Source organism: Macaca nemestrina, chromosome 8 (genome assembly GCF_043159975.1).
Source record: "Macaca nemestrina isolate mMacNem1 chromosome 8, mMacNem.hap1, whole genome shotgun sequence".
Classification (NCBI taxonomy): domain Eukaryota; kingdom Metazoa; phylum Chordata; class Mammalia; order Primates; family Cercopithecidae; genus Macaca; species Macaca nemestrina.
In genome coordinates, this window is record NC_092132.1 from 124,066,798 (window position 1) to 124,092,691 (window position 25,894).

The 25,894-nt window shown below is 45.2% G+C and overlaps 1 protein-coding gene and 1 long non-coding RNA gene across 8 annotated transcripts in view; one reads left to right on the forward strand and one right to left on the reverse strand.

Annotated features, from left to right (window-relative positions):
* The window catches only part of LOC105481969 (RNA binding protein, mRNA processing factor), a 189,409-nt gene extending 188,694 nt beyond the window's left edge, over positions 1–715 (reverse strand). Inside the window, exon 1 of one of the 5 annotated variants that reach the window (XM_071068425.1) lies at positions 80–715. In XM_071068425.1, coding sequence (XP_070924526.1) covers positions 80–145 — 66 coding nt within the window. In that variant the 5' untranslated portion in view covers positions 146–715. The remainder of the gene's footprint in view (positions 1–79) is intronic. The other 4 variants (XM_011741771.3, XM_071068427.1, XM_011741767.3 and 1 more) reach the window with 4 other exon arrangements.
* Positions 287–24,090, forward strand: LOC139355880 (uncharacterized). Of its 3 annotated transcripts, XR_011607126.1 has the most exons (9): positions 287–352; positions 1,533–1,689; positions 1,854–2,088; positions 2,597–2,810; positions 8,853–9,076; positions 10,572–10,679; positions 12,576–12,782; positions 12,948–13,072; positions 13,408–24,090. It is a non-coding gene; the product is annotated as an uncharacterized lncRNA (long non-coding RNA). The 3 variants fall into 3 exon arrangements; XR_011607124.1 differs by lacking the exon at positions 287–352 and having other exon boundaries at positions 964–1,689; XR_011607125.1 differs by lacking the exon at positions 287–352 and having other exon boundaries at positions 965–1,689; positions 12,576–12,699.
* The last annotated feature ends 1,804 nt before the right edge of the window (positions 24,091–25,894 follow it).

A 25,894-nucleotide genomic window follows, 5' to 3' on the forward strand; every position in this document is an offset into this window, starting at 1 on the left:
CGGGCCCGCGCCCGCGCCCCGCCGGCCGCCCGCACTGGGTCCCGGATCGCCCCCGCCACTGCACCGAGCCGCCCAGTACCTCCTCCTCCTGAAGGTTGGCCTCGCTCGGGGTGTTCTCCTTCTCGGCTTTGCCGCCGTTGTTCATCTTCCCGGTCCTTCCTCGCCGGGCCGGGCAGGGCTGGGGCGCGGGGCTGGGCGAGGGCGCGCTCGCCCACTGTAGCCTTCCCCGGGCGCCGGGGCTCCCTCGGGCGGGCGCCGCGGGCTGCGGGGCTGGAGCTGGAGCCGGGGCAGTGGCTGTCGGGCTGGGGCTCCCGCGGCGAGACTGCGACCGCAGCGGCGGGCGACTCAGGAAGTACGAGGGAGAGACGGGGCAGGGCGCGGGCCGAGAGCGGGGCACCGAGACAATCGGGCCCCGGGAGGGCGACCTGGATAGGGAGGGCTGGAGCCAGGGGAGGAAGGAAGAAGGAAGGAAGGAAGCAAAGGATGGGGCGAGAACGCGCGTCCCAGGAGTAAGCGCAGAGTTGGGGCTGGGGGCTGCAGCCGCTGGAAGGAGGGGACGGGGGTGCCTAGAGAGGAGGAGGAGGAAGAGGAGGAGGAGGAAGAGGAGGAGGAGCGGGGCGGAGAGGCGCGGGCGGCGGCTGGGACGCTGGGACCCGAGAGCCGCTGAGTGCGCGCTCCAGGCAGGCTCTGGGAAGTCCGGGATGGAAGCAGCTCCCTTTCTCTCGTCTTCCTCCCTCCCCTCTCCCCTCCCTCCTCTCCGCGCCTCTCCTCCTCCCTCCGCCCTCCCTGGACGTGGGCTGCCGGCTGCAGCCCGGAGGGACGGGGCGCGGGACGGAGCCCCCCGCGGGAGGAGGGGCCGGCGGCCGGATGGCGCGCGCCGGGGAGGGGCCGCGGGCCGCGGGCGGAAGCGGCGACCCCAGCCCCAGACTCGGCGGCTGGTCGGAGGGCGAGGGCCCTGGAGGCCGAGGGCAGGGGAGGTCGGGTCCTGCAGTTCCCTCGGCCCCCGGGGGCCCCGGCGTCTGCGCGCCCCGGGACTTCGGGGACCCTGCCCCGCCGGGGCCAGGACCGGGAGCTGGGATGTGTGCGATTTTTGTTTGCTGGCTTTTACCAAGGGATTTGCACCCCTGGCCCTAAGCCCACCCTTCCCGAGCCAGACCCGGTTCTTCCCCTGCTGCTTGAATGACAGGATGAGAACTCGAGGGACACCGGGGACAGCCCCCTCCGGGCCGGCTTTTTCAGGACAAGGCTTCAAACCCATCTCCAGCGCGGGTCCTGCGACGCGCCCGGAGCCTTCCCCGCTTCGCTGCCTGGGCGTCCCGCGGCCCCCGACTCCTCTCCCAACTCTCACCCGACTGTTCTGGGATTGTTTACTTGGCCTCTCCCTCACCCTTCAGAAGGCTCCTTCCTGGAAGAAAAAACCACAAACTTACCCTATTTATCTTTTTAATCCCACGGCTATTTAAACGAGCTACCGGGTGTATAGTAGGCACTCAATAAATATTTGTTGGCAAAGTGAATATTCCTCATTGCAGGCAGAGCTCGGGGTCCACACGGAGGAATTTCAGAGGCTGGAAGCACGCTTGAAGAAGAAAGGGGGCCTGGGCTTTGCACCAACTTCAGGATTGCGTACTTGTTTCCTCATCCGTTAAATGGGAGCAGCTGAATGTGTCTCCTAGCGTTTTCGAGATTGTAGGTTGATAGAACTATGTACAGCACCCAGTATTCATTCTTGCTTCGTTTAGGTTTACAATACATGGAAGCTAACATTATTATTAAGGAAACTTCCATTTTTCCCGGGCCTTAGAAAGCTTTTCCAATACTCGATCGTTAAAGCTTCTGTTTTTTTTTTTTAGAAAAATGAGGGTCTCACTTTGTTGCCCAGGCTGATCTCGAACTCCTGGCCTCAAGTGATCCTCCGGCTTTTGGCCTCCTAAACTGATGGAATTACCGTCTGGAACCACTGTGTTAAACTCTTAGATTTGACTGCTACAAATGTATAAATGTGGAACTCCATGTATCAGTGGGTTCTGCCCCACTTCTTACTCCCAGGAATTCTCCGTCCCAGCCTGCTGCTCCTGTCCTGCACCAGTAAGTTTCTAACTACAGTATTTGCTTAACTGTTTCTCCCCACCCCCCAGCAGACATTCTTTATACTGATTTAAGTGCTGCTGGGGATGGGGGGGGGGGGGCTGTGGGCGTTGCAGATAAGGACCCTCCCTTTAGGGAGTTTAAAGTAATACGGTGGCTCACGCTTGGAATCTCAGCACTTAGGGAGATAGAGGAAAGAGGATTGCTTGAGCCCAGAAGTTCAAGACCTGTCTGGGCAACATAGTGAGACCCTGTTCTCCACAAAGAGGGGAAAAAAAGAAAAGACAAAAAAATAAAGTGGTATGGAGCCAAGATACTCTCAGAATCCTCTTTCCGATTATAGAAAGCGAGGAAAATATTTGCTTTAAGGGCATTATGAGAAAAACAGTAGTGATACTTGGATTTACATACTGGGTTTATCTTGGGGGTTTGGAGATTTTGAAACAGGAAGATTTCCATAGGGAAAAGATGTTTTTTAATTGCTGTCATAATGTGATTTCTCTCTAAGGGGAACAAACATGTATCCTGGATGAAAATAAACCAAGTCCCTATTGAAATTGCAACCCAAGACATTCAGAAGAGACAAGGCTACAGTGAATCTGGAAAGTTTGCACGTGTTTGGATGTATTGATTGCCTTAACTGGCAGCCCTTTGCACTGCCAGCTTCTCCCTCAATTACATGAGGAACCACGAGGGGGCAATGTCTTCCCGAGCAATAATAGGTGAGTGGTGGTCTTAGGACCCCGTGGTGGCCCATGATGCTAGCACTGTGTCTTTGGCCATTCTTGCCTGTTATGGAGCGTAGTCCACAGAAGGGCATGGTCTTCTTGGAGCCTGGCATGGGCCCAACAAAAATGACAATGTAGTCAATAGTTCCACTCAGACTTCACTTGGGAGCAGGTGGACTACGTTGTGTGATATCAGGATGCCTGGAGAACCTCTCCTATCCCCACCCAGGGAAGCATGGCTTAATTCCAAATAAAGAATCTGGTTCCTTTGTCTTTAAGCCAAGCCAGGACTTTGTCCATTGTTAAAAGTCAAAAATCTCTGGGATAAGAAACAAAAATAAGTTCCAGCCGGGGCACGGTGGCTCATGCCTGTAATCCCAGCACTTTGGGAGGCCGAGGTGGGCCGAACACATGAGGTCAGGAGTTCGAGACCAGCCTGGCTAACATGATGAAACCCCGGTTCTACTAAAAATACAAAAAAATTAGCTGGGTGTGGTGGCACACGCCTATAATAGCAGCTACTCGGGAGGCTGAGGCGGGAGAATTGCTTGAACCCGAGAGGCAGAGGTTGCAGTGAGCCAAGATTGCGCCATTGCACTCCAGCTTGGGCAACAAGAGTGAAACTCTGTCACAAAAAAACAAAAATAAGTTCCAGGAGAGGATCCTTGTCTGGCTTATTCACTGTTGTATTCCCAGCATCTAGACAGTGCCCAACACATAGGAGGCACTCAGTTATTTTTTAATAAATGAGCATTTTAAGTCTGATGGGTTACTGATTCTTTTTTTTTTTTTTTTTTTTTTTTTTTTTTTTTTTTTTTGAGACGGAGTCTCGCTCTGTCGCCCAGGCTGGAGTGCAGTGGCCGGATCTCAGCTCACTGCAAGCTCCGCCTCCCGGGTTCACGCCATTCTCCTGCCTCAGCCTCCCGAGTAGCTGGGACTACAGGCGCCCACAACCGCGCCCGGCTAATTTTTTGTATTTTTAGTAGAGACGGGGTTTCACCGTGGTCTCGATCTTCTGACCTTGTGATCCGCCCGCCTCGGCCTCCCAAAGTGCTGGGATTACAGGCGTGAGCCACCGCGCCCGGCCAGGGGTTACTGATTCTTAGGCCTGAATGTTATCACTGGATTTTTCCAAGATCCAGCAGGAAGGACTAAATCAGTGGAGATGTCTTAAAACAGGTAGTCACAGCAATGGCATTAGGCAGGGTCTTGGCAGTGGTTTTTTTTGTTTGTTTTTTTGTTTTTTTTCTGAGAGTCTCACTCTGTTGCCCAGGCAACATTGTTTAAGACAATGTCTCACCCAGGTGAGAATTGTTCAAGCAATTCTCCTGCCTCAGCCTCCCCAGTAGCTGGGACTACAGGTGCACACAACCACACCTGGCTAATGTTTTTCTATTTTTAGTAGAGGCAGGGTTTCCCCATGTTGGCCAGGCTGGTTGGTACTGAACTCCCAAACTCAGGTGATCCACCCGCCTCAGCCTCCCAAAATGCTGAGATTACAGACATGAGCCACCAGCCTAGCAGTGGTCTTTAGTCATGATTTTGCAGGGAGGACCCTAGATAGAGACCTTGTGCAGAATGGAACAACTGATAAGGTTTCAAACAGTAAAAGATAAAATCCCACCATTGAGGCCAGGTGCAGTGACTCATGCCTGTAATCCTAGCACTTTGGGAGGCTGAGGTGGGCGGATCAGCTGAGGTCAGGAGTTTGAGATCAGCCTGGCCAACATGGTGAAACCCCATTTTTGAAAATACAAAAATTAGCCAGGCCTGGTGGTGGGTGCCTGTAGTCCCAGCTATTCAGGAGAACCCAAGAGGCAGAGATTGCGGTGAGCCAACAAACATCACACCACTGCACTCCAGCCTGGGCGACAGAGCAAAACTCCCATCTCAAAAAAAAAAAAAAAAAAAAATCACACCATTGATTTTGACATATCAGACAATAAAATCGACACTGATGCAGGAATGGCTATACTGTATAGTCAGTGGTAAGAGTGACATTCAGGGTGTTTTCAGAAAAACATGTGGGGTTGGGATAATATGTCAGGAAGAGAGATTCCTGCTTTTTGTCCTTTCCATGAAGAATAGAGTTATTTGAAAGAGCAATAATGTATTACCAATAAAACTCAAGGAAAATCTGTAAACAGACTTTCGCTATTTGTAAAACTTTGTGATTGAAGGCAAAGAGTTTGAGTTTGGGGGAGGAAAATGTACCTTCAATCAGGGTATAAATGATAATTACAACTTGCTTATGACTTTAAAAAAAGATTCCAAAGTAAGATCTCCTCAGTAGCAATAGTTCCCAGGCATCCTGAGAATTATAAGACAACAAAGGGTTTGTTTTTTTTGTTTTTTTTTTTTTTGAGACGGAATTTCGCTCTAACCAAGGGATTTTATATCCTGTAATAGTTGTGCTGAAGACCAGAAAAGTCCGCTTTCTCCCCAGCCTAACACTCTACCTACCCTATTGCCTGACCTTCGAGATTACCTTGAAAGGGTAATATTGTACACACACCTGTAGTTTTTTATTACTCACTGCTGTTTCTCTGGCAGTGTTCATTTCGAGGCTTGCCTTAAGAAATCCAAACCTATAATTATGTCTTAAATGTTTGCCTTTGGGAACTGCAGACATTAAAGGTCTATTTTGAGGCGATTTGCATGGCATGAGCTTTGTACCTATGTTAGCTTTGCAGCAGAAAGCTGCAGTATCTACCACGTGTGTTGTGATTGTCTCTTAACCCTTCGGCTCAGCCAAAGAAGTTCTTGAGGCCAGAGGGGCTGTATTTTATTGGTTTTTGTCATCCTTGACACCTCTCTCTCCCTTACCCGGTGCATGCATACTCACCTCCAGCTCCTCTCCATCTTCCCCTGATTTTTTTATTTATTAATTTATCATTGTGGCAAAAGACACATAACATGAAATTTACCTTCTTCACCACTTTGGGTTTTTGGGTTTTTTTGTTTTGTTTTGTTTTTTTGACATGGAGTCTCAGTCTGTTGCCCAGGCTGGAGTGCAATGGTGCCATCTCGGCTCACCACAACCTCCACCTCCCAGGTTCAAGACATTCCCCTGCTTCAGCCTCTTGAGTAGCTGGGACTACAGGCATGTACCACCATGTCTGGCTAATTTTTGTATTTTTAATAGAGATGAGGTTTCACTATGTTGGCCAGGCTGGGTTGGTTTTTTTTTTTTAGAGATGGGTTTCACTGTGTTGCCCAGGCTGGTCTCAGACTCCTGGGTTCAAGTGATCCTCCCACCTCAGCCTCCCAAAGTGCTGAGATTACAGGTATGAGCCACTGCACCCAGCCTACTTGTTTTTCCAGATTTCGTTCTGTTGCCCAGGCTGGAGTATAGTAGCATGATCATAACTCACTGCAGCCTCGAACTCCTGGGCCCAAGCAATCTTCCTGTCTCAGCTTCCTGAGCAGCTGGGACTGCAGACTCTTGCCACCACACCCAGCTAATTTTTAAATTTTTTTCCCAGGCTGGTCTCAAATTCCTGCCTTCAGGGAATCCTCCTGCCTCAGCCTCCCAAAGTGCTGAGATTATAGGCATAAACCATTTCACCTAAGCCTTCCATTTGAACCATTTTTAAGTGTAGTGTTAAGTATATTCACATGGTTGTGCAACAGCTCCCTGATTTTCAGCTCTTAAAGAATTCTGAGGTTCACTGGTTTCCCTCTGACCATGATCAGAGGCCCACATGGAGGAGAATCCAGGTGTTTGGCTTACGGCCCCAGCTGAGCTCTGCAGACAACCAGTATCAATTTGCCAGCCCTCTGAGTGAACTATCTTGAGAGTGGTTGCTCCAGCCCTAGTTGAGCTGCCGCAGCTGATACCATCTGGAACAGAGATGAGCTTTCTGCAGCAAACCCTGCCCAAATTGCAAAATTGTTAGCAAAAAAAAAAAAAAAGTGAATGTTGTTGTTTTAAGTCACTATATTTCAGTGTGGTTTGTAATACAGCAATATATAACTGAAACATAATTACATACCTAGAAGTGGGGTAATAGAAATCAACAGGGTGATTCCTACTGTAATAGAAACCTAAAACACATGGCAGGGGCTTTGGGATCAGGTGGAGGACAGAAGCTGGAAGAACCTTGAGGAGTCTGTTAGTGGAGAACACTATTAAAGAACAGTGAGCAGGGCTGGGCCTCATGGCTCACGCCTATAATCCCAGCACTTTGGGAGGAGGTCAGGAATTCGAGACCAGCCTGTTCAACACGGTGAAACCCTGTCTCTACTAAAAATAGAAAAATTAGCCGGGTGTAGTGATGCGTGCCTGTAATCCTAGCTACTGGGGAGGCTGAGGCAGGAGAACTGCTTGAACCCAGGAGGTGGAGGTTGCAGTGAGCTGAGATCCACCACTGCACTCCAGCCTGGGCGACAGAGAGAGACTCAGTCTCAAAATAAATAAAATAAAATAAAAAATAAAATAAAAAATAAAGAACATTGAGGATACTGTTATTGCAGGCTGGAGAAAAGGGGGATTGATGTAGGTATTGGAAGAACAATTAGCTAAACTAGTCTGCAGTTATGTGAAAGCTAGAGAAGATACCTAGTGAACATGTGGATCTGGCTATGGAGATTTCCGGATAGAATGGTGAAAGGGCGGAATGGTTCCTTTTGCACGCCTATGATATAGTACCAGAGAAGTGCAGTGAGCTAAAAAAGAAACTGTTCCATTTTTCATCAGGATTTAGAAGAAGCAATAAAGAAACCAGGACTTGCAGGATTTGAAATAAAACTACTTTTCATTCCTAGTTCTCCAGAGGACAAAACTCTCAAAATAAGAAATGGCTTAGGGGCAAAAGTCAAATCCCAGGTACTATCAGGAAAACATAGTCATAAGTAAAGTTCAAGACAAGGACAGGTGCAGCAGCTCACAACTGCAATCCCAGTGCTTTGGGAAGCCAAGGTGGGAGGATTACTTGAGGCCAAGAGTTTGAGATCAACTTGGGCAACACAGCAAGACTCCAAGACTCCTTCTCTGCAAAAGAAAGAAAGAAAAAAAAAACGAAAGAAAGAAAAAAACAATTTTGAGACAGAATCTCGCTCTGTCACCTGGCTAGAGTGCAGTGGCATGATCATGGCTTACTAAAACCTCTGTCTCCTGGGTTCAAGCCATTCTCATGCCTCAGCCTCCCAGGTAGCTGGGATTACAGGTACGCACCACCACGCTCGGCTAATTTTTGTATTTTTAGTAAAGGCGGGGTTTCACCATGTTGGCCAGGCTGGTCTCGAACTCCTGGCCTTAAGTGATCTGCCACCACGCCCGGCCTCTGCAAAAAATTTAAAAATTAGCTGAACATAGTGGCACATGCCTATAATCCCAGCTATTTCAGAGGTTGAGGCAGGAAGATCACTTGAGCCCAGGAGTTTGAGGTTACAGTGAATTATGATCATGCCACTGCACTACAGCCTGGGCAACAGAGTAAGAACCTGACTCTTAAAAAAAAATGGCCGGTCGTGGTGGCTCACGCCTGTAATCCCAGCACTTTGGGAGGCCGAGGCGGGCAGATCACAAAGTGAGTAGATCAAGACCATCCTGGCTAACACGGTGAAACCCCGTCTTTACTAAAAAAAATACAAAACAAGAAATTAGCCAGACGTGGTGGCGGATGCCTGTAGTCCCAGCTACTCAGGAGGCTGAGGCAGGAGAATGGCATAAACCCGGGAGGCGGAGCTTGCAGTGAGCCGAGATCCGACCACTGCACTCCAGCCTGGGTGACAGAACGAGACTCCGTCTCAAAAAAAAAAAAAAAAAAAAAAAAAAGATAAGGCTGTAGCTAGAAGACACTGGGTAGGCAGCCTCTACAATGGGCCCCAGTGATCCCTACCTCCCGGTATTCAAACCCTCTGTAATCCCTTCCTTAGTGTGGGCTGGACTTTGCAACTTGCTCTTAAGGAATACAGCATGGCAAAAGTGTTGGATAGCATCTCTAAGATTAGATTTTTAAAAAAGACTATGGCTCATGTCTTACATGCCCTCTCTTGCTTTCTCACTTGCTGCCTTTGACCTGCTGTATGGAGACACTCATGTGGCAAGGAAGGAAGGCCTCCAGCCAAGAGCCACCAGGGAATGGGCTTTCAATCCAACAACCAGCAAGGAGCTGAATCCAGCCCACTACTGCATGAGTAGACCTGGAAATAGATCGTCCCTAAGTGGAGCCTTCAGATGAAACCTATTATGGACTGAATGCTAGTGTCCCTCTGAAATTCACACAAAATCCTAACCTCCGTTGTGATGGTATTAGGTAAGGCATTTGGGAGATAATTAGGTTTAGATGAGGTGACAAGGGTGGGGCCCCCATAATGGGGTTGGTGCCCTAGAGAGGGGAAGCCAGCTGGGCTTCTGGGTTGGGTGGGGACTTGGAGAACTTTTCTGTCTAGTTAAAGGATTGTAAACACGCCAATCAGCACTGTGAATAGCTAAAGGTTTGTAAACGCACCAATCAGCACTCTGTAAAAACGGACCAATCAGCAGGACATGGGTGGGGCCAAATAAGGGAATAAAAGCTGGCCACCCCAGCCAGCAGCCGCAAGCTGTTTGGGTCCCCTTCTACAGCGTAGAAGCTTTGTTCTTTCCCTCTTCACAATAAATGTTGCTGCTGCTCACTCTGGGTCTACACTACCTTTATGAACTGTAACATTCACTGCCAAGGTCTGCGGCTTCGCTCCTGAAGTCAGCAAGGCCACGAATCCACCGGGAGGAACAAACAACTCTGAACGTGCCACCTTTAAGAGCTGTAACACTGTGAAAGTCTGCGGCTTCACTCCTGAAGTCAGCAAGACCAGGAACCCACCAGAAGGAAGAAGCTCCGGATACATCTGAACATCTGAAGAAACAAACTCTGAACACACCATCTTTAAGAACTGTAACACTCACCCTGAGGGTCCGCAGCTTCATTTTTTTTTTTTTTTTTTTTTTGAGACGGAGTCTCGCTCTGCCGCCCAGGCTGAAGTGCAGTGGTGCCATCTCGGCCTACTGCAAGCTCCGCCTCCCAGGTTTACGCCGTTCTCCTGCCTCAGCCTCCGGAGTAGCTGGGACTACAGGCGCCTGCCACAGCGCGGCTAGTTTTTTGTATTTTTTAGTAGAGATGAGGTTTCACCGTGTTAGCCAGGATGGTCTCAATCTCCTGACCTCGTGATCTGCCCGCCTCGGCCTCCCAAAGTGCTGGGATTACAGGCTTGAGCCACCGCGCCTGGCCCGCAGCTTCATTCTTGAAGTTCCCACCGGAAGCAATAAATTCCAGACACACCCTTATAAGGGGAGAAAGAGGCTAAGTGTGGTGGCTACCACTTGGAATCCCAACACATTGGGAGGCCAAGGCAGGAGGATTGCTTCAAGCCAAGAGCTTCACACCAGCTTGGACAACACAGTGAGACCCCCATTTCTATGAATAAATAAACAAATTAGCCACGCACGTGGCTCACTCCTGTCATCCCAACATTTTGGGAGGCCAAGGCAGGAGATTTACTTGACACCAGGAGTTCAAGATCAGCCTGAACAACATAGTGGGATCCTGTCTCTACAGAAAAATTAGCCAGGCGTGTTGGTGTGAGTCTGTAGTCCCAACTACTACTCTCAAAGCTGAGGAATGAGGATCATTTGAGCCTAGGAGTTTGAGGTTACAGTGAACTGTAATTGTACCACTGTGCTCTAGCCTGGGGGACAGCAAAACGCTGTTTTTTTGTTTTGTTTTTTTTAAAAAAAAGGATGAGAACCAAAGCTCCTTCTCTCCCTGCCAGGTGAGGACACAGTGAGAAGGTGGCTGATTGCAAGCCAGGAAGACGGTCTCCTCATGAGGAAATGAATTGGCTGGCACCTTGATCTTGGACTTCCCAGCCTCCATAACTGTGAGAAATAAATGTCTGTTGTTTTAGCCACCCAGTCTGTGTTATATTGTTAGGACAGGCTCAGCTGACTAAGTAATTAATACCAAGAAGCGGTTTGCTGCTGTAATAAGTAACTAAAAGTGTGGAAGCAGCTTTGGAACTGGGTAGTAGGTAGAGGCTGGAAAAGTTTTGTTTTTAGAGACAGGGTCTGCCAGATGCGGAGGCTCATGCCTGTAATCCCAGCATTTTGGAGGCCGAGGCGGGCAAATCACGAGGTCAGGAGTTCAAGACCAGCCTGGCCAACATGGTGAAACCCAGTCTCTATTAAAAATACAAAAAAAAAAATTAGCTGGGCATACTGCTATAATAATCCCATACTCCATAATCCCAGCTACTTGGGAGGCTGAGGCAGGAGAATCACTTGAACCCAGGAGGTGGAGGTTACAGTGAGCCAAGATCTCGCCACTGCACTCCAGCCTGGGTGACAGAGTGAAACTCCATCTAAAATAATAATAATAATAATAATAATAGAGACAGGGTTTTGCTCTGTCACGCAGGCTGGAGTGCAGTGGTGCAATCATACCTCACTGCAGCCTTGAACTCCTGGGTTCAAGCAGTCCTCCTACCTCAGCCTCCTGAGTAGCTGAGATTACAGGTGCAGGCCACCATGCCTAGATTTTATTTTTTTTAAAAGATGAGGTCTCACTTTGTTGCCCAGGTTGGTTTGTAATGATCCTCCTGTCTTGTTCTCCGAAAGTACTGGGATTACAGGCATGAGCCACCAAACCCAGCCTGAGGCTGGAAGAGTTTTGAAGAACATGCTAGAAAAAGCCTAGATTGCTGTGAAGGGACCATTAAAGGTGATTCAGGAGAAGGATCAGAAAGAAAAGGGGAGCTGTAAAGAAAACTTGCCTCTTAGAGAATACATAGTCATGTACAAGATGTTGGTAGAAATATAGACAGTAAAGACCAGTTACAGTTTCAGGTGGAAATGAGGAGTATGCTATTAGAAACTGAAGGAAAGGCGGCTGGCATGGTGGCTCATGCCTGTAATCCCAGCGCTTTGGGAAGCCGAGGTGGGCGGATCACTTAAGGTCAGGAGTTTGAGACCAGCCTGGCCAACATAGTGAAGCCCCATCTCTACTAAAAATACAAAAAATCAGCAGAGCATGATGGCAGGCACCTGTAATCCCAGCTACTCGGAAGGCTGAGACGGGAGAATCACCTGAACCCGGGAGGCGGCGGTTCCAAGGAGCTGAGATCGCTCCACTGCAGTCCAGCCTGGGTGACAGAGTGAGACTCTGTCTCTGGGGAAAAAAAACAAAAAGACAAAACAAAACAAAAACTGGAGGAAAGGCCATCCTTATTATACAGTCTCAAAGAACTTAACTAAATTGTATTCATGCTCTAGCGTTTTGTGGAAGGTAGGCCTTGCAAGAAATGAAGTGGAATATTTAGCTGTAGATTTTTTTTTTTTTTTTTTTTTTTTTTGAGACGGAGTTTCACTCTTGTCGCCTAGGCTGGAGTGCAATGGCACAATCTCGGCTCACTACAACCTCCGCCTCCTGGGTTCAAGGGATTCTCTTGCCTCAGCCTCCTGAGTAGCTGGGATTACAGGCGCCCGCCACCACACCCAGATAATTTTAGCTGTAGAGATTTCTAAGCAGTTTTGAAGGAGTGGCTTGATGCCTCCTGACCGCTTTAAAGTAAAATTTGAGAAGTGAGAAATAAATTGAAGAAGGAATTGTTAAGCAAAAAGGAACCACAACTTCAAGATTGGAACATTATCCGCCTGTCCATATTGTAAAAAATGAAAAAGGATATTCAGAAAAGAACACCAACGGTGTGGATAACTGACCTTTTGATAAAGAGATTGGTGTGGGTGCAAACCACAGACCTAATCAACCATCTCAACAGAAGCCACGGGATTGTACCAGCGGAAACCCTGCCAACTGGGATTAAAGGAAACAAAGCAGGACGGAATGAAGGAAAGCTACAGACATGCATTATCCTTCAAGAAAAGGGAAGGAGGACTCCAAAGGTGATTCAGAGATCATCAGAGCTGCTTCTCCCACCACAGGCCCAGATTGCACAGGCTGAGAATAAGGCTTGTCTCCACCGCGGGTGGGTGTGACATTCAGCAGAGGTGGGTGGGTAGGCCCCTGCAGAGAGCCACTTGGGTGGTACTCCACAAAGCCCAAAGGGGCATACTGCTTGCACAGCTGCACCCCAGTGGATCAGTCGGGCACAGCATTGCACCAAAGACAATTCTTTCTTTCTTTTTTTTAGGAGACAAGGTCTTACACTGTTGCCCAGGCTGGAGTGCAGTGGCATGATCATAGTCCACTGTAGCATGGAACTCTTGGCCCCAAGTGACTCTTCTGCCTCAGCCCCCCAAGTAGCAGTGACTCCAGGTATGCACATCTACACATGGCTAATTTAAAAATTATTTTTAGAGATGGGGGTCTCACTATGTTGCCCTGGCTGGGCTCAGACTCGTGACCTCAAGGGATCTTCCTGCCTCAGCTTCCCAAAGTGTTGGGATTACAAGCATGAGGCACCACACCGGGCCGAGTATTATTTTTGAGACTTAAAATCTCATGGTGTTTGCTCTGTTAGGTTTTGGACTTACTTGGGATCCATCACCCCTTTCTCACTTCCAATTTCTTCCTTTTGGAATGGGAATGTGTATCCTATGCCTGTCCCACCCATTGTATTTTGCAAACACATAACTTATCTGGTTTTACAGATTCACAGCTGGAGACGAATTTTGCCTCAAGATGAATTGTACCTCGAGTCTCTACCATATCTGCTCTAGATGATATCAGATGAGACTTCAGAGTTGATGCTAAAATGAGTTAAGACTTTGTGGGCAGTTGAGATGGAAAGAATGTATTCTGCATGTGAGAAAAGCATGAATTTGGGGGACAACAGCACTGAACAGGAGGCTGTGCTGTAATCTCTACAGGAACTGTCACATTTTATTGTTTGAAAACGCCAGGTTAAACATAAGCATTTCCATCCCTCTCCCCAAACCTCTAATAACAATTCAAAAAAGATTTGTTGTCATCAACATTATTTTAAAGCATAAACTAATAAGGATAAAGAGAGTGAAAGAAAGCTAGGCCTGTGGCTTATACCTCTAATCCTAGCAGTTTGGGAGGCCAAAGCGCAAAGATCACTTGAGGCCAGAAGTTTGAGACCAGCATGGGCAATATAGCAAGATCCTCATCTCTACAAAAAGAAAAAAAAAAAAAATTAGCTGGGTATGGTGACACATGCCTGTAGTCCCAGCTATTTGAGAAGCTGCAGCAGGAGGATTACTTGAGCCTAGGAGTTTGAGGCTGCAGTGAGCTATGATCGCACCACTGTACTCCAGCCTGAGTGACAGAGTGAGACCCCATCTCCTAAAAAAAGAAAGAAAAAAAAAAGAGAGAGAGACAGAGAGAATGAAAGAAAACAACAGTAATAAAATTTGGGAAGCTGTGAAGCAGATTAATATTAAGAAAACTGAATCCTAAGCTTGATGGCAAAAAATTGAGAAGCTACAGAATCCCCAAAAGACTCAAGCTTTGGCAGTAGCTGGCACCTCAGAAGTGAGAGTGAAAATGGGGCTGTAACCAGGTGGATTATCGAAAGGAAAGCAATACATTCCTAGATTCCCCCTTTTTCCCCACAGTTTACTGTGAAATTTACTTTTTTTTTGTTTGTTTTTTTGAGACAGAGTCTCACTTTGTCACCCAGGCTGGAGTGCAGTTGCACAATCTCAGTTCACTGCAACCTCCGCCTCCTGGGCTCAAGTAATTCTCATGCCTAAGCCTCCAGAATAGCTGGGATTACAGGGGTGTGCCAATGCACCCGGCTAACTTGTATTTTTTGTAATTTCGTATTTTTTGTAGAGACGGGGTTTCTCTATGTTGGTCAAGCTGGTCTCAAACTCCTGACCTCAAGTGATCCACCCACCTCGGCCTTGCAAAATCCTGGGATTACAGGTGTGAGCCAGCGCACCCAGCCGAAATTCACATTTTAAATTTGTCTCTTCTCTTTTTGAGAATATCTAAATGGAAAAAGAAAAACACAAAACAGACATATCTTTTTTTTTTTTTTTTTTGAGACGGAGTCTCGCTCTGTCACCCCAGCTGGAATGCAGTGGTGTGATCTTGGCTCACTGCAACATCCGCCTCCCAGGTTCAAGCAATTTGCCTGCCTCAGCCGCCCTAATAGCTGGGATTACAGGCAGGTGCCATCACGCCAAACTAATTTTTGTATTTTTAGTAGAGATGGGGCTTTACCATGTTGGCCAGGCTGGTCTCGAACCCCTGACCTCAGGTGATCCACCTACCTCGGCCCCCCAAAGTGCTGGGATTACAGGCATGAGCCACCAGGTCTGGCCCCCATATCATCATTTTTATGAGCAATTTATTTCTCTTCATATGAGTAAAGTTTTATTAAATCAGCTTAACTATAAAATAAACATAAAAATTTTAAAGGCAAAAAACATGACTAATGAGGTAAACATCAATAGCTGAAAATTTGGAAAATTAGATGTGTGTGTGTGTGTGTGTGTGTGTGTGTAAATTTAGGCTTCCAGTAATAATAAGCATTACTGTAATTTTCACCCTAAGTGAACCACTTTAAAATGTGTGCCTTTCTTGAGTAACCATTGTAAATATAAATTGGACATTCACGGACTGAAAAGATTTAAAACTAATGACTGGATGTTATGGCAAACAGTATGGAGGTTCCTCAAAAAATTTAACAATAGAACTGATCTAGCAGGCTTGCTACTGAGCATATATCCAAAGAACATGAAGTCAGTATGTCAATGACATATCTTTCTTCCACGTTCATTTGAGCATTATTCACAATAGCCAAGAAATGGTGTATTTATACCACATTTTCTTTATCCATCTATCAATAGATGAATAGATGAAGAAAATGTGGTATAGATACACCATGGAATACTATTCAACCTTAAAAAAGAAGGAAATCCTGTCATTTGTGAAAACATTGATGAATCTGGAGGACGTTATGCAAAGTGAAATAAGACAGGCACAGAAAGACAAATACTGTATGATCCCATTTATATGTGGAATCAAAAAAGAAACAAACTCGGCCAGGTGCAGTGGCTCATGCCTGTAATCCCAGCACTTTGGGAGGCTGAGGCGGGCTGATCACTTGAGGTCGGGGGTTTGAGACCAGCCTGGCCAACATGGTGAAACCCCATCTCTACTAAAAATACAAAAATTAGCTGGGCATGGTGGTGGGCACCTGTAGTCCCCAGCTACTTGGGAGGCTGAGGCAGGAGAATTGCTTGAACCTGGGAGGAGGAGGTTGCACTGAGCCAGGATCACACCACTGCACTCTAGCCTGGGCAACAGAGTGAGACTCCATCTCAAAAAAAAAAAAAAAAAAAAAAGAAATAATAAATAATGTATATTATGGACGTGTACCCATATGAAGGCATCTGGATTTTTCCAACCTCATTCTTTTTAAAAGCTTTGTATAATTTTACTATGGGTGTACAAGTCCTATATGGATGGACATTTAGTTTTTTTTACAGTTTTTTAGTATTTAACAATGCTTTGAAGACCATTTTTGTGCAAACATTTTTATACATTGCCTGATTATTTCTTTAGAATACGTTCTAAAGAAGTTATTAGGTTAAATGTTAAGCATATTTTATGCATTGATGTTTCTGGTTAGAAAGATGATGGAATTTGCACCACTTGCTTCTACATTACATGAGAATGTCCATTTCATTACAACATTCTCAACACTGGAAAAATCTTCATTTTATCAATTGGTGGTGAAAAATGATAAAACATCATTCCTTTAATTGTATTTCTTGATTATTAGCAGGACTGACCATCTTTTCCTCAGTTTATGACTATTTGGAAATTGCCTATTGTGTCTTTGTGCATATTTCTAGTGGGAAATATGGTTTTTAATATTTTGGTTTGTCTGTTTGTTTTTTGAGACAGAGTCTCACTCTGTCACCCAGGCATGATCTCAGCTCACTGCAACCTCCACCACCCGGGTTCAAGAGATTCTCCTGCCTCAGCCTTCAAAGTAGCTGGACAGGCACGTGCCACCATGCCCGGCTAATTTTTTTGTATTTTTAGTAGAGATAGGGTTTCACCGTGTTAGCCAGGATGGTCTCGAACTCCTGACCTCGTGATCCGCCTGCCTTGGCCTCTCAAAGTGCTGGGATTACAGGCATGAGCCACCATGCCCAGCCGGTTATTAATTTTTAAATTGACAAACATTGTACATATTTATAATGTACAACATGTTTTGAAATATGTTTGCCTTTTTCTAATTGATCTTTGAAATTATTTTGCCCCCAGTATCCTACAACCTGTTTATGTGTTCCACAGATATGACTGCCACATACCATGATAGGTTCTTAGAATCAAATGATATGCAGGAGAGTCACAGACCCTATCTTCACGGGCTAGGCAAATTGGTAAGGAGTTACAACAAAGTGGGATCAGTGCTATACCTATGGAAGTTCACTATTGTAGAGAGTTCAAAAATGTGACAAATACACACTCTGGGAGGTCAGTAGAGGCTTCCATGAGGACGTGATATTTCCCTGGATGAGGATGAGCATAGTGGCCAGTTCAAGTAGGAGTGGTAAGAGCCAAGAGGGTTCCAGTCAGAAATGAGGCTAAAGGGATTAGAGAGAATTTTTGACTAGTGAATTGAAAACACTGAAGAGTAGAAAATAGAAAAGTGCTGGGAGATAAGCTTGGATAAGTAAAGAAGGGACAGATTATTAAGAGTTTAAGAGGCCAGGCATGTTGGCTGATGCCTGTAATTCTAGAACTTTGGGAGGCCAAGGCTGGCGGATCACCTGAGGTCAGGAGTTCGAGACCAGCCTGGCCAACGTGGTGAAACCCTATCGCCACTAAAAATACAAAAAGTTAGCCAAGCATGGTGGCACATACCTGTAATCCCAGCTACTTAGGAGGCTAAGGCACAAGAATTCCTTGAACCCAGGAGACAGAGGTTGCAGTGAACCAAGATTATGCCACTGTACTCCAGCCTAGGCAACAGAATGAAACTCTGTCTCAAAACAAAAAATAGTGACTTAAGCAGAACTCTGAAAATTTTACATAATGAGAAGTGTGGTACCTGGGTTGGTTCATCTTTTCACCTTTTCACTCTGCCATTCTCAATTTTATGATATCTCCCCTTATACTCACAATAGCTGTGGCAATTCTAAGCATTGCACCCTCACACAATCATGTTCAGTGGCTTGGAAAAAATAGGCCTTATCTCTGTTAAAGAGGAAAGTCTTTCCCAGAAGCTTCTGTAAGAATTCTTCATCTCTCATTGGCCAGAACCCGAACACAGGGGCCAAGCTGCACTGACTGCTGGGAAGGTGAGCATCTGGTATTTCATTATCTGTGGTGGGAGGCACTTCTATCTGCAGGGAAGAGTGATAACCTTGGGACAGGAAACCAACAGTGTTGTTCTCTGCATTTGTAAAGTTTTGAGCAAACAAATGATGTGATCAGGCTTATATTTAATTCTGTATTCTTCCAGGTCTTCTTCCTCCTTTCACATTACTCTCCATCACCTCCTTCCTCTACTCTCAACCACCACTTTTTCACCTAGTTCTCCTACATTTTGAAAAAAAAAAAATTCTTTTTTAAAGAGAAGAGGTCTTACTATGTTGCCCAGGTTAGTCTGGAACTCCTGAACTCAAGCAGTCTCTCCACTTCAGCCTCCTGAGCTACCATGCCTGGTTCCTTTTTTTTTTTTTATAATGGAGTCTCACTCTGTCACCCAGGCTGGAGTGCAGTGGCATGATCTCAGCTCACTACAACCTCTGCCTCCTGGCTTCAACCAATTCTCCTGCCTCAGCCTCCTGAGCATGTGGGACCACAGGCACGTAGCACCACACCCAGCTAATTTGTGTATTTTTAATGGAGATGGGGTTTTACCATGTTGGCCAGGCTGGTCTCAAACTCCTCACCTCAGGTGATCTGCCCACCTTGGCCTCCCATCTAGTTTTTGTATTTTTAGTAGAGATGGGTTTCACCATACTGGCCAGGCTGGTCTCAAACTCCTGACCTCAAGTGATTCGCTTGCTTCAGCCTCCCAAAGTGCTGGAATTACAGGCATGAACCCCAGCACCCAGCCTGCCCTAAATAGAAGGTGCCTGACTTGATGTTTTAAAATGTCCTAAAACAACTAACATTTTGGGTTACAAGGACGCTCAGTATGCTTGGTATTGCCACTGGTATGTTAACCAAGACTTACCTAATTTCCACTATTAACATAAATAATGATACAGTCACTTAGGTTGTGTGCCTTGCCTAACACTTTATTGGTAAAATGTTTGTAGAATGAATAGCTTTTAAATAAATAAGTCTCCAATCCACATCATTCACTTTTAAAGACCAAAAAGTGACATAGTCACATCTGACACTCCCATTATGTCTACGTGTGCCATATTAAAAACATGTGAAAACCGTGGCAGGCCGACTTGGCTAGATGATCCTTTTTTTTTCAAACTGTGATGCAAATCCACTGAATTTCTTTCAAGTTTGATGGCCACATCAGTTAAGCATTCTAGAAAATGTTTTTTGAAAACGCATTGTTTGTTCTGAAGCCGTCTGGAACTTATTTTTATGAGTGCTGATTTGGACTTCTAGCTGACCAGAGATAATCAGACTTGCTCTCACACATTCTGGCCTATAACTTGGTCTGATTTTACCAGTTTTCCTTGCATCCTGAATGTCAGTCTAAACTCAACAGCAGCTAGTCAACAAAAGTTGTGGAGTATGTATGTGGAGATTATGGAAGAAAGTTTATGCTTCAGCTCATGTAACATAATCAATAACAAACTTTTTTTTTTTTTTGAGACAGGGTCTCTGTTTCCTAGGCTGGCATGCAGTGACGTGATTTTGGCTCACTGCAGCCTTGACCTCCCAGGCATTGATCCTCCCATGTCAGCCTCCCAAGTAGCTGGGACTACAGGTGCACACCACCGTGCCTGCTAATTTTTGTATTTTTAGTAGAGACAAGGTTTCTCCATGTTCCCGAGGCCGGTCTCGAACTCCTGGGCTCAAGCAATTCACCCACCTCGGCCTCCAAAGTGCTGGGATGATAGACATGAGCTACCATGTCTGGTCAATAACAAATATTTTAAGCACCTTTTTAAATTAATTAATTAATTAAATTTTGAGATGAGTTTTGCTCTGTTGCCCAGGCTGGAGTGCAGTGGCACAATCTCGGTTCACTGCAACCTCTGCCTCCCGGCTTCAAGCAATTCTCCTGCCTCAACCTACCAAGTAGCTGGGATTCAGTCACCCACCACCACACCCAGGTGAGTTTTGTATTTTTTAGTAGTGACAGGGTTTTGCCATGTTGGCCAGGCTGGTCTTGAACTCCTGACCTCAGGTGATCCACCCACCTCGGCCTCCCAAAGTACTGGGATTACAGGTGTGAGCCGATGCACCTGGCCTTTTTTTTTTTTTTCTAAGATGGAGTCTCACTTTGTCGCCCTGGCTGGAGTGCAGTGGTGTAATCTCGGCTCACTGCAACCTCTGCCTCCTGGGCTCAAGTGATTCTCCTGCCTCAGTGTCCTGAGTAGCTGGAATTATAGGCACCTGCCACCACGCCCAGCTAATTTTTTGTATTTACTGGTAAAGAAGGGGTTTCACCAAGTTGAGTCTTGAACTTCTGACCTTAAGCGATCCACCCACTTCAGCCTTTCAAAGTGCTGGGATTACAGGCGTGAGCCACCATGCCTGGCCTAAGCACCTGTTGATACTTCAATAAAAGTTAAATGTTTTAGAAACGAGTTACATATGAGTACTTTATGCTAGCGATTATTGAATAAATGAGTTTTTGTGCCATACGTGAAAGATATGAACAATGGTTTGAGATCATGGAGTTACAGATTAATGTTAGTTCATGGTGGTTTTGAGTGAGCCTGGAGTCAGGGAAATTGCAGGGAATTTAAGATACTCATGTTGAGTCTAAGCTCTGCCACTTGTAAGTGTCACCTTTGGGAAGGGCATTTCACCTTGCTTAGATGTGGTTTCCTTATTTGTAAAATTGAACTAGTGACTATGGCTCTTACCTCCTCTCTGAGCTGGTATCAAGACCATATGAGAGAGTACGCATGTTATTTTCAATGGAAGTATAGTAGTCGCTCCTATCCATGGGGGATACGTTCCAAGACCCCAAGTATCTAGTAGCCTGAAACCTCAGATATAGTACTAAATCCTATATATAGTATGTTTTTTCCTATACATACATACCTATGATAAAGTTTAATTTATAAATTAGGCACAAGAGGTTAATAACTGATAATAAAATAGGACAATTATAACAATATACAGTAATAAAAGTTATGTGACTGTGGTCTCTGTCTCTCAAAATATCTTATTATATTATACTTACCTATTTTACAACTGCGGTTGACTACAGGTAACTGAAACCACAGGTAGCAAAACCACCCACAAGGGAATACTGTTGTTCAATCTTGAGTTACTACATACATTGTCAAGTTTTTTCTTTTTGAGATGGAGTTTCACTCTTGTCACCCAGGCTGGAGTGCAATGGCGCGATCTGGGCTCAATGAAATCTCCGCCTCCCGGGTTCAGGCGATTCTCCTGCCTCAGCCTCCCGAGTAGCTGGGATTACAGGCATGCACCACCATGCCCGGCTAATTTTTTATTTTTTAGTAGAGACAGGGTTTCACCATATTGGCTAGGCTGGCCTTGAACTTCTGACCTCAGGTGATTCACCTGCCTCAGCCTCCCAAAGTGTTAGGATTATGAGCGTGAGCCACCACACCCGGCCATACATTGTCAGTTTGTAAGCTCCTTGACTGATATGTTTGCACATGACTTACCACATGAAATAAATGTACCATAAGCAATGTCTCTATAGTATACTGTGCAATTATGAAATAGAGTCTGTTTGTCTCCAGATTAACTCAGCTAAGGGCATGGCATACTTTCTTCTATCTTTATGATGAGACACAGATTTCCTATTAAAAAGCATATCTTTTATTTGAAAAGATTGAGTAGGATGATTCTTAAGGAAAAAAAAGTGCCATATGGATAAATACAGGTACTAAAACCCATTTTAATAATATTCTCTGGCTCTAGGCCCACAATGCTATATTTTTATTAGATTTTGAACTGCAAGTGATTTCATCCACTTTAAACTCTTGCTTTCCACCTATAGTTGCTTATGAGATGGTGGCAATAATCACACTGACCTTAGTAGACTCGCCTCCTTTCCTGATTGATCTATTTCTGTTATGTTTTTGCTAACTAATAAAAATTTTACTTGCTGAAATATTTTTCATTAAAGGCCTGTAAAAGAATACTGATATTTTACAGCCATGGTTGCCTTCTTTTTCTACTTTAGTTTAAAGACGTTTCTTTCATCCTTCTGCCACAAAGAAGAGATTAAGCATTCTGTCCTAGTTCTGCATCTGCCTATAAATCAAGCACTCTTCTGGCTTTCCTCTGCCTGTATTTTGTTTCTTTTTACTTTGTAGTTTGAAATAATTTCAAATTTACAGAAAAATTTCAAGAATAGTTAAGGGAACTCCCATTTCCTGTTTGTCCAGAGACAACATCAAGTTTTGCTATCTTGTTACTGTCCTTAATAGCAAAAGGATCTAATCCAGGGCCACACATTGTACTTAATTGTTGCATCTCTGTAGTTTCCTTCCATCCAGAATAATTGCTCAGTTATTCTGTAGACTGTCTCTCAGTTGAGCTTGTCTGATGTTTCCTTCCTCATGATTAGATTAAGCTATACTTTTTTTTTTCTTTTCTGTTTTTTGTTTTTTTTTTTTCTTCACAGACAGTATCTCACTCTGTCACCCAGGATGGAGTGCAGTGGCATGATCATAGCTCACTGCAGCCTCGAACTCTTGGGCTCAAGCATCCTCCTGCTTCAGCCTCCCAGGCCACTGGAACAACAGGTTCCATACCACCATGCCCAACTAATATTTTTTAAATTTTTTTATGTAGAGATGGGGTCTCACTGTGTTTCCCAGGCTGGTCTCGAGCTCCTGGCCTCAAGCAATCCTCCCTCCTTGGCCTCCCAAATTGTTGGGATTATAGGTGTGAGCCATCGCACCAGTCAAGGCTATGCATTTTTGGCAAGGATATCACAGTCATGGTGAGAGCTTTACTGACTGCATTACCCTTAGGTAGCACATAATGTTAGTTTGTCCCAGAATGAGGTTAATAGTGTCTGATGGCAAAACTACTCTTTTTTTTTTCGTTTCGTTTTTTGAGATAGAGTTTCACTCTTGTTGCCCAGGCTGGACTGCAATGGCACAATCTCTTTTCACTGCGACCTCTGCCTTCTGGGTTCAAGCAATTCTCCTGCCTCAGCCTTCCAAGTAGCTGGGACTACAGGCGCCTGCCAACACACCCAGCTAATTTCTGTATTTTTAATGGAGATGGGGTTTCACCATGTTGGCCAGGCTGGTCTCAAACTCCTGATCTCAAGTGATCCTCCTGCATCGGCCTTCCAAAGTGCTGGGATTACAGGCGTGAGCCACCATGCCCGACCAAAGCTACTCTTTTGCATTTTATCATGAATAACTACTTCATGGGGAGGAACTTTGAGGCTGTGTAAATATCCTGTTACTCATCCAACTTTTCCTTCCAGTTTTAGCATCGGTTGATGTTTCATGCCTGAATTATTAGCATAATGATTGACAAGTGGCAGTATTCTAATTCCATCACTCCTTGTTCACTTACTAGCTGGCATTCTACTCCAAGGAGGGTTTTTGTCTTCTCCCCCTCTATATATCTATTTATATAATATGGGTTTGTGAATTTCTGTTTTATTCAGTGGGACGTCATATGTTACTATCATTAGTTGTTTTGATGTTCAAATTGTCCCAGATTTGGCCAAAAGAAATTCCATTCAAGCTGACTTTTGGGCCCTTTTGATATGGGCCATCAGTCTATGAGCACTTCCTTATCTGGTACAACAGGATGTTGCAAACTCATCTTGTGGTTTTCATGCCCCAGACCTGGAACCAGCCATTTCTTCAAGAGCCTTTTTGGTGGAGAATGATACTTAGATACCAAGATCTGGGCATTAGGTGTGCTTATTGCTAAGGGGCCCTCATAGTGGACAGAGCCAGGGAATATATAAATACACATAGACACATAACAAGGAAAGAATGTATGACATTTGTAGAATTCTGTGAGACGTTGTTCTTTGTAAGGAAAGAGTGTTTGCCTGGTATTAAATAGTTTTACTACAGAACAGAGGATTCTCCATTCGGTATCTGTATCAGAGATAACAAAACTGTAATTGGATTTCACCATTTCACAGGCTTATATGAGCTAAGAGAATGGTGTTTGCTAGTTTCTACCTGAGCAAAGGTACTAAAAGTGTATAGACCATATCCTCATCTTTTTTTTTTTTTTTTTTTTTTTTTTTTGAGGCGGCATCTCACCCTGTTGTCCAGGCTGGAGTGCAGTGGCGCAATCTTGGCTCACTGCAACCTCTGCCTCCTGGGTTCAAGCAATTCCTCTGCCTCACCCTCCTGAGTAGCAGGGACTACAGGTGCGCACTACCACACCCAGCTAATTTTGATATGTTTAGTAGAGATGGGGTTTCACCATATTGGCCAGGCTGGTGTCAAACTCCTGACCTCATGATCTGCCCGCCTTGGCCTCCCAAAGTGCTGGGATTATAGGCGTGAGCCACTTCACCCAGCCTTTTTTTTTTTCTTTAAATTGAGATGGAGTCTCGCTGTGTTGCCCAGGCTGGAATGCAGTGGCGTGATCTCAGCTCACTGCAATTTCCGCCTCCCTGGTTCAAGCGATTCTCCTGCCTCCGCCTCCCGAGTAGCTGGGATTACAGGCATCCACCACTATGCCCAGCTAATTTTTGTATTTTTAGTAGAGACAGGGTTTCACCATGTTGGCTAGGCTGGTGTCAAACTCCTGACCTCAACTGATCTGCCTGCCTCTGCTTCTCAATGTGCTGGGATTACAGGCGTGAGCTACTGCGCATGGCTTACATCCTCACCTTGAAGCAGAGGCTTGGCCATACTAGTGGAACTTGGCAGTAGGTCTGTGTCTGCCCCTCAGATCACATGGGCCACACCAGCTTGGAGGTCCTATGTGTAGGAGGAAACCCCACCTATAGCAGAGGGCTGGAAGCAGTGGGGGTAATGTTGGAAAGGTCCTTAGCATCGTCAGTAAAATGACCCACCTTTGATGGGTCTCTGCCTCTTGGTGGTAAAGTTCTCTAATTTGTTTTCACTTTCTTTAGCTTTTTATCTGCTCCCTGATTTTTTAAAATTAGAACACACTACATTTCTAATCAGAAAAAAAAAAAACTTTTCATTTTGAAGCCCAAGAATGTTTTAAGAATGCTCAAAACTCAGTAATAAGAGAGCAACTCGATTTTAAGATGGGCTAAAGATTTGACAGATACATCAGCAAAGAAGATATATGAGTAGCAATTAAACACATGAAAAAATGCTCAACATAATTAATTACTGGGGAGATGCAAATTAAAACTACAATAGATAACACTACACACTTGTCAGAATGGCTAAAATTTTAAAAACAGATAACACCAAGAACTGATAAGAATGTGGGACAACTGGAACACTTTTACATTGCTTTTTGGAAAGCAACTTGTCAATGTCTTATAAATGTATCATTTGACCAAGCAATCCCACTCCTGGATATTTACCCAAGTGAAATAAAAACTTATCATTATTCACACAAAAACCTGTATGGAATGTTTGTAATGACCTTATGTATAACCTCCAAAGACTGGAAACAACCATCATGTCTTCCATCTGGTGAATGAATACATGTAGTACATGACATATCCATGCAATAAAATACTGATATGCTTGGGGGGTGTGTGTGTGTGATTTATATATTCCCTAGTTCTTCCACTATGAGGCTCCATAACAATGAGCAGGCCTAATGCCCAGATCTTGGTATCTAAGTACCATTCTCCAGTAAAAGGGCTTTTTGTAGAAATGGCTGGTTCCAGGTCTGGAGCATGGAAAGCACAAGATGAATCTGCAACATCTTCTTGTACCAGATAAGGAAGCGTTCATAGACTGACTGGCCATATCAACATGGTGAGTCTCTAATGCATTTTGGTAAGTGGAAGGCGCCAGACTCAAATAAACTAAGAGGCTAAATAGTGGAACGATTCTGTTTATATGATATCCTGGAATGAAGATCAGTGGT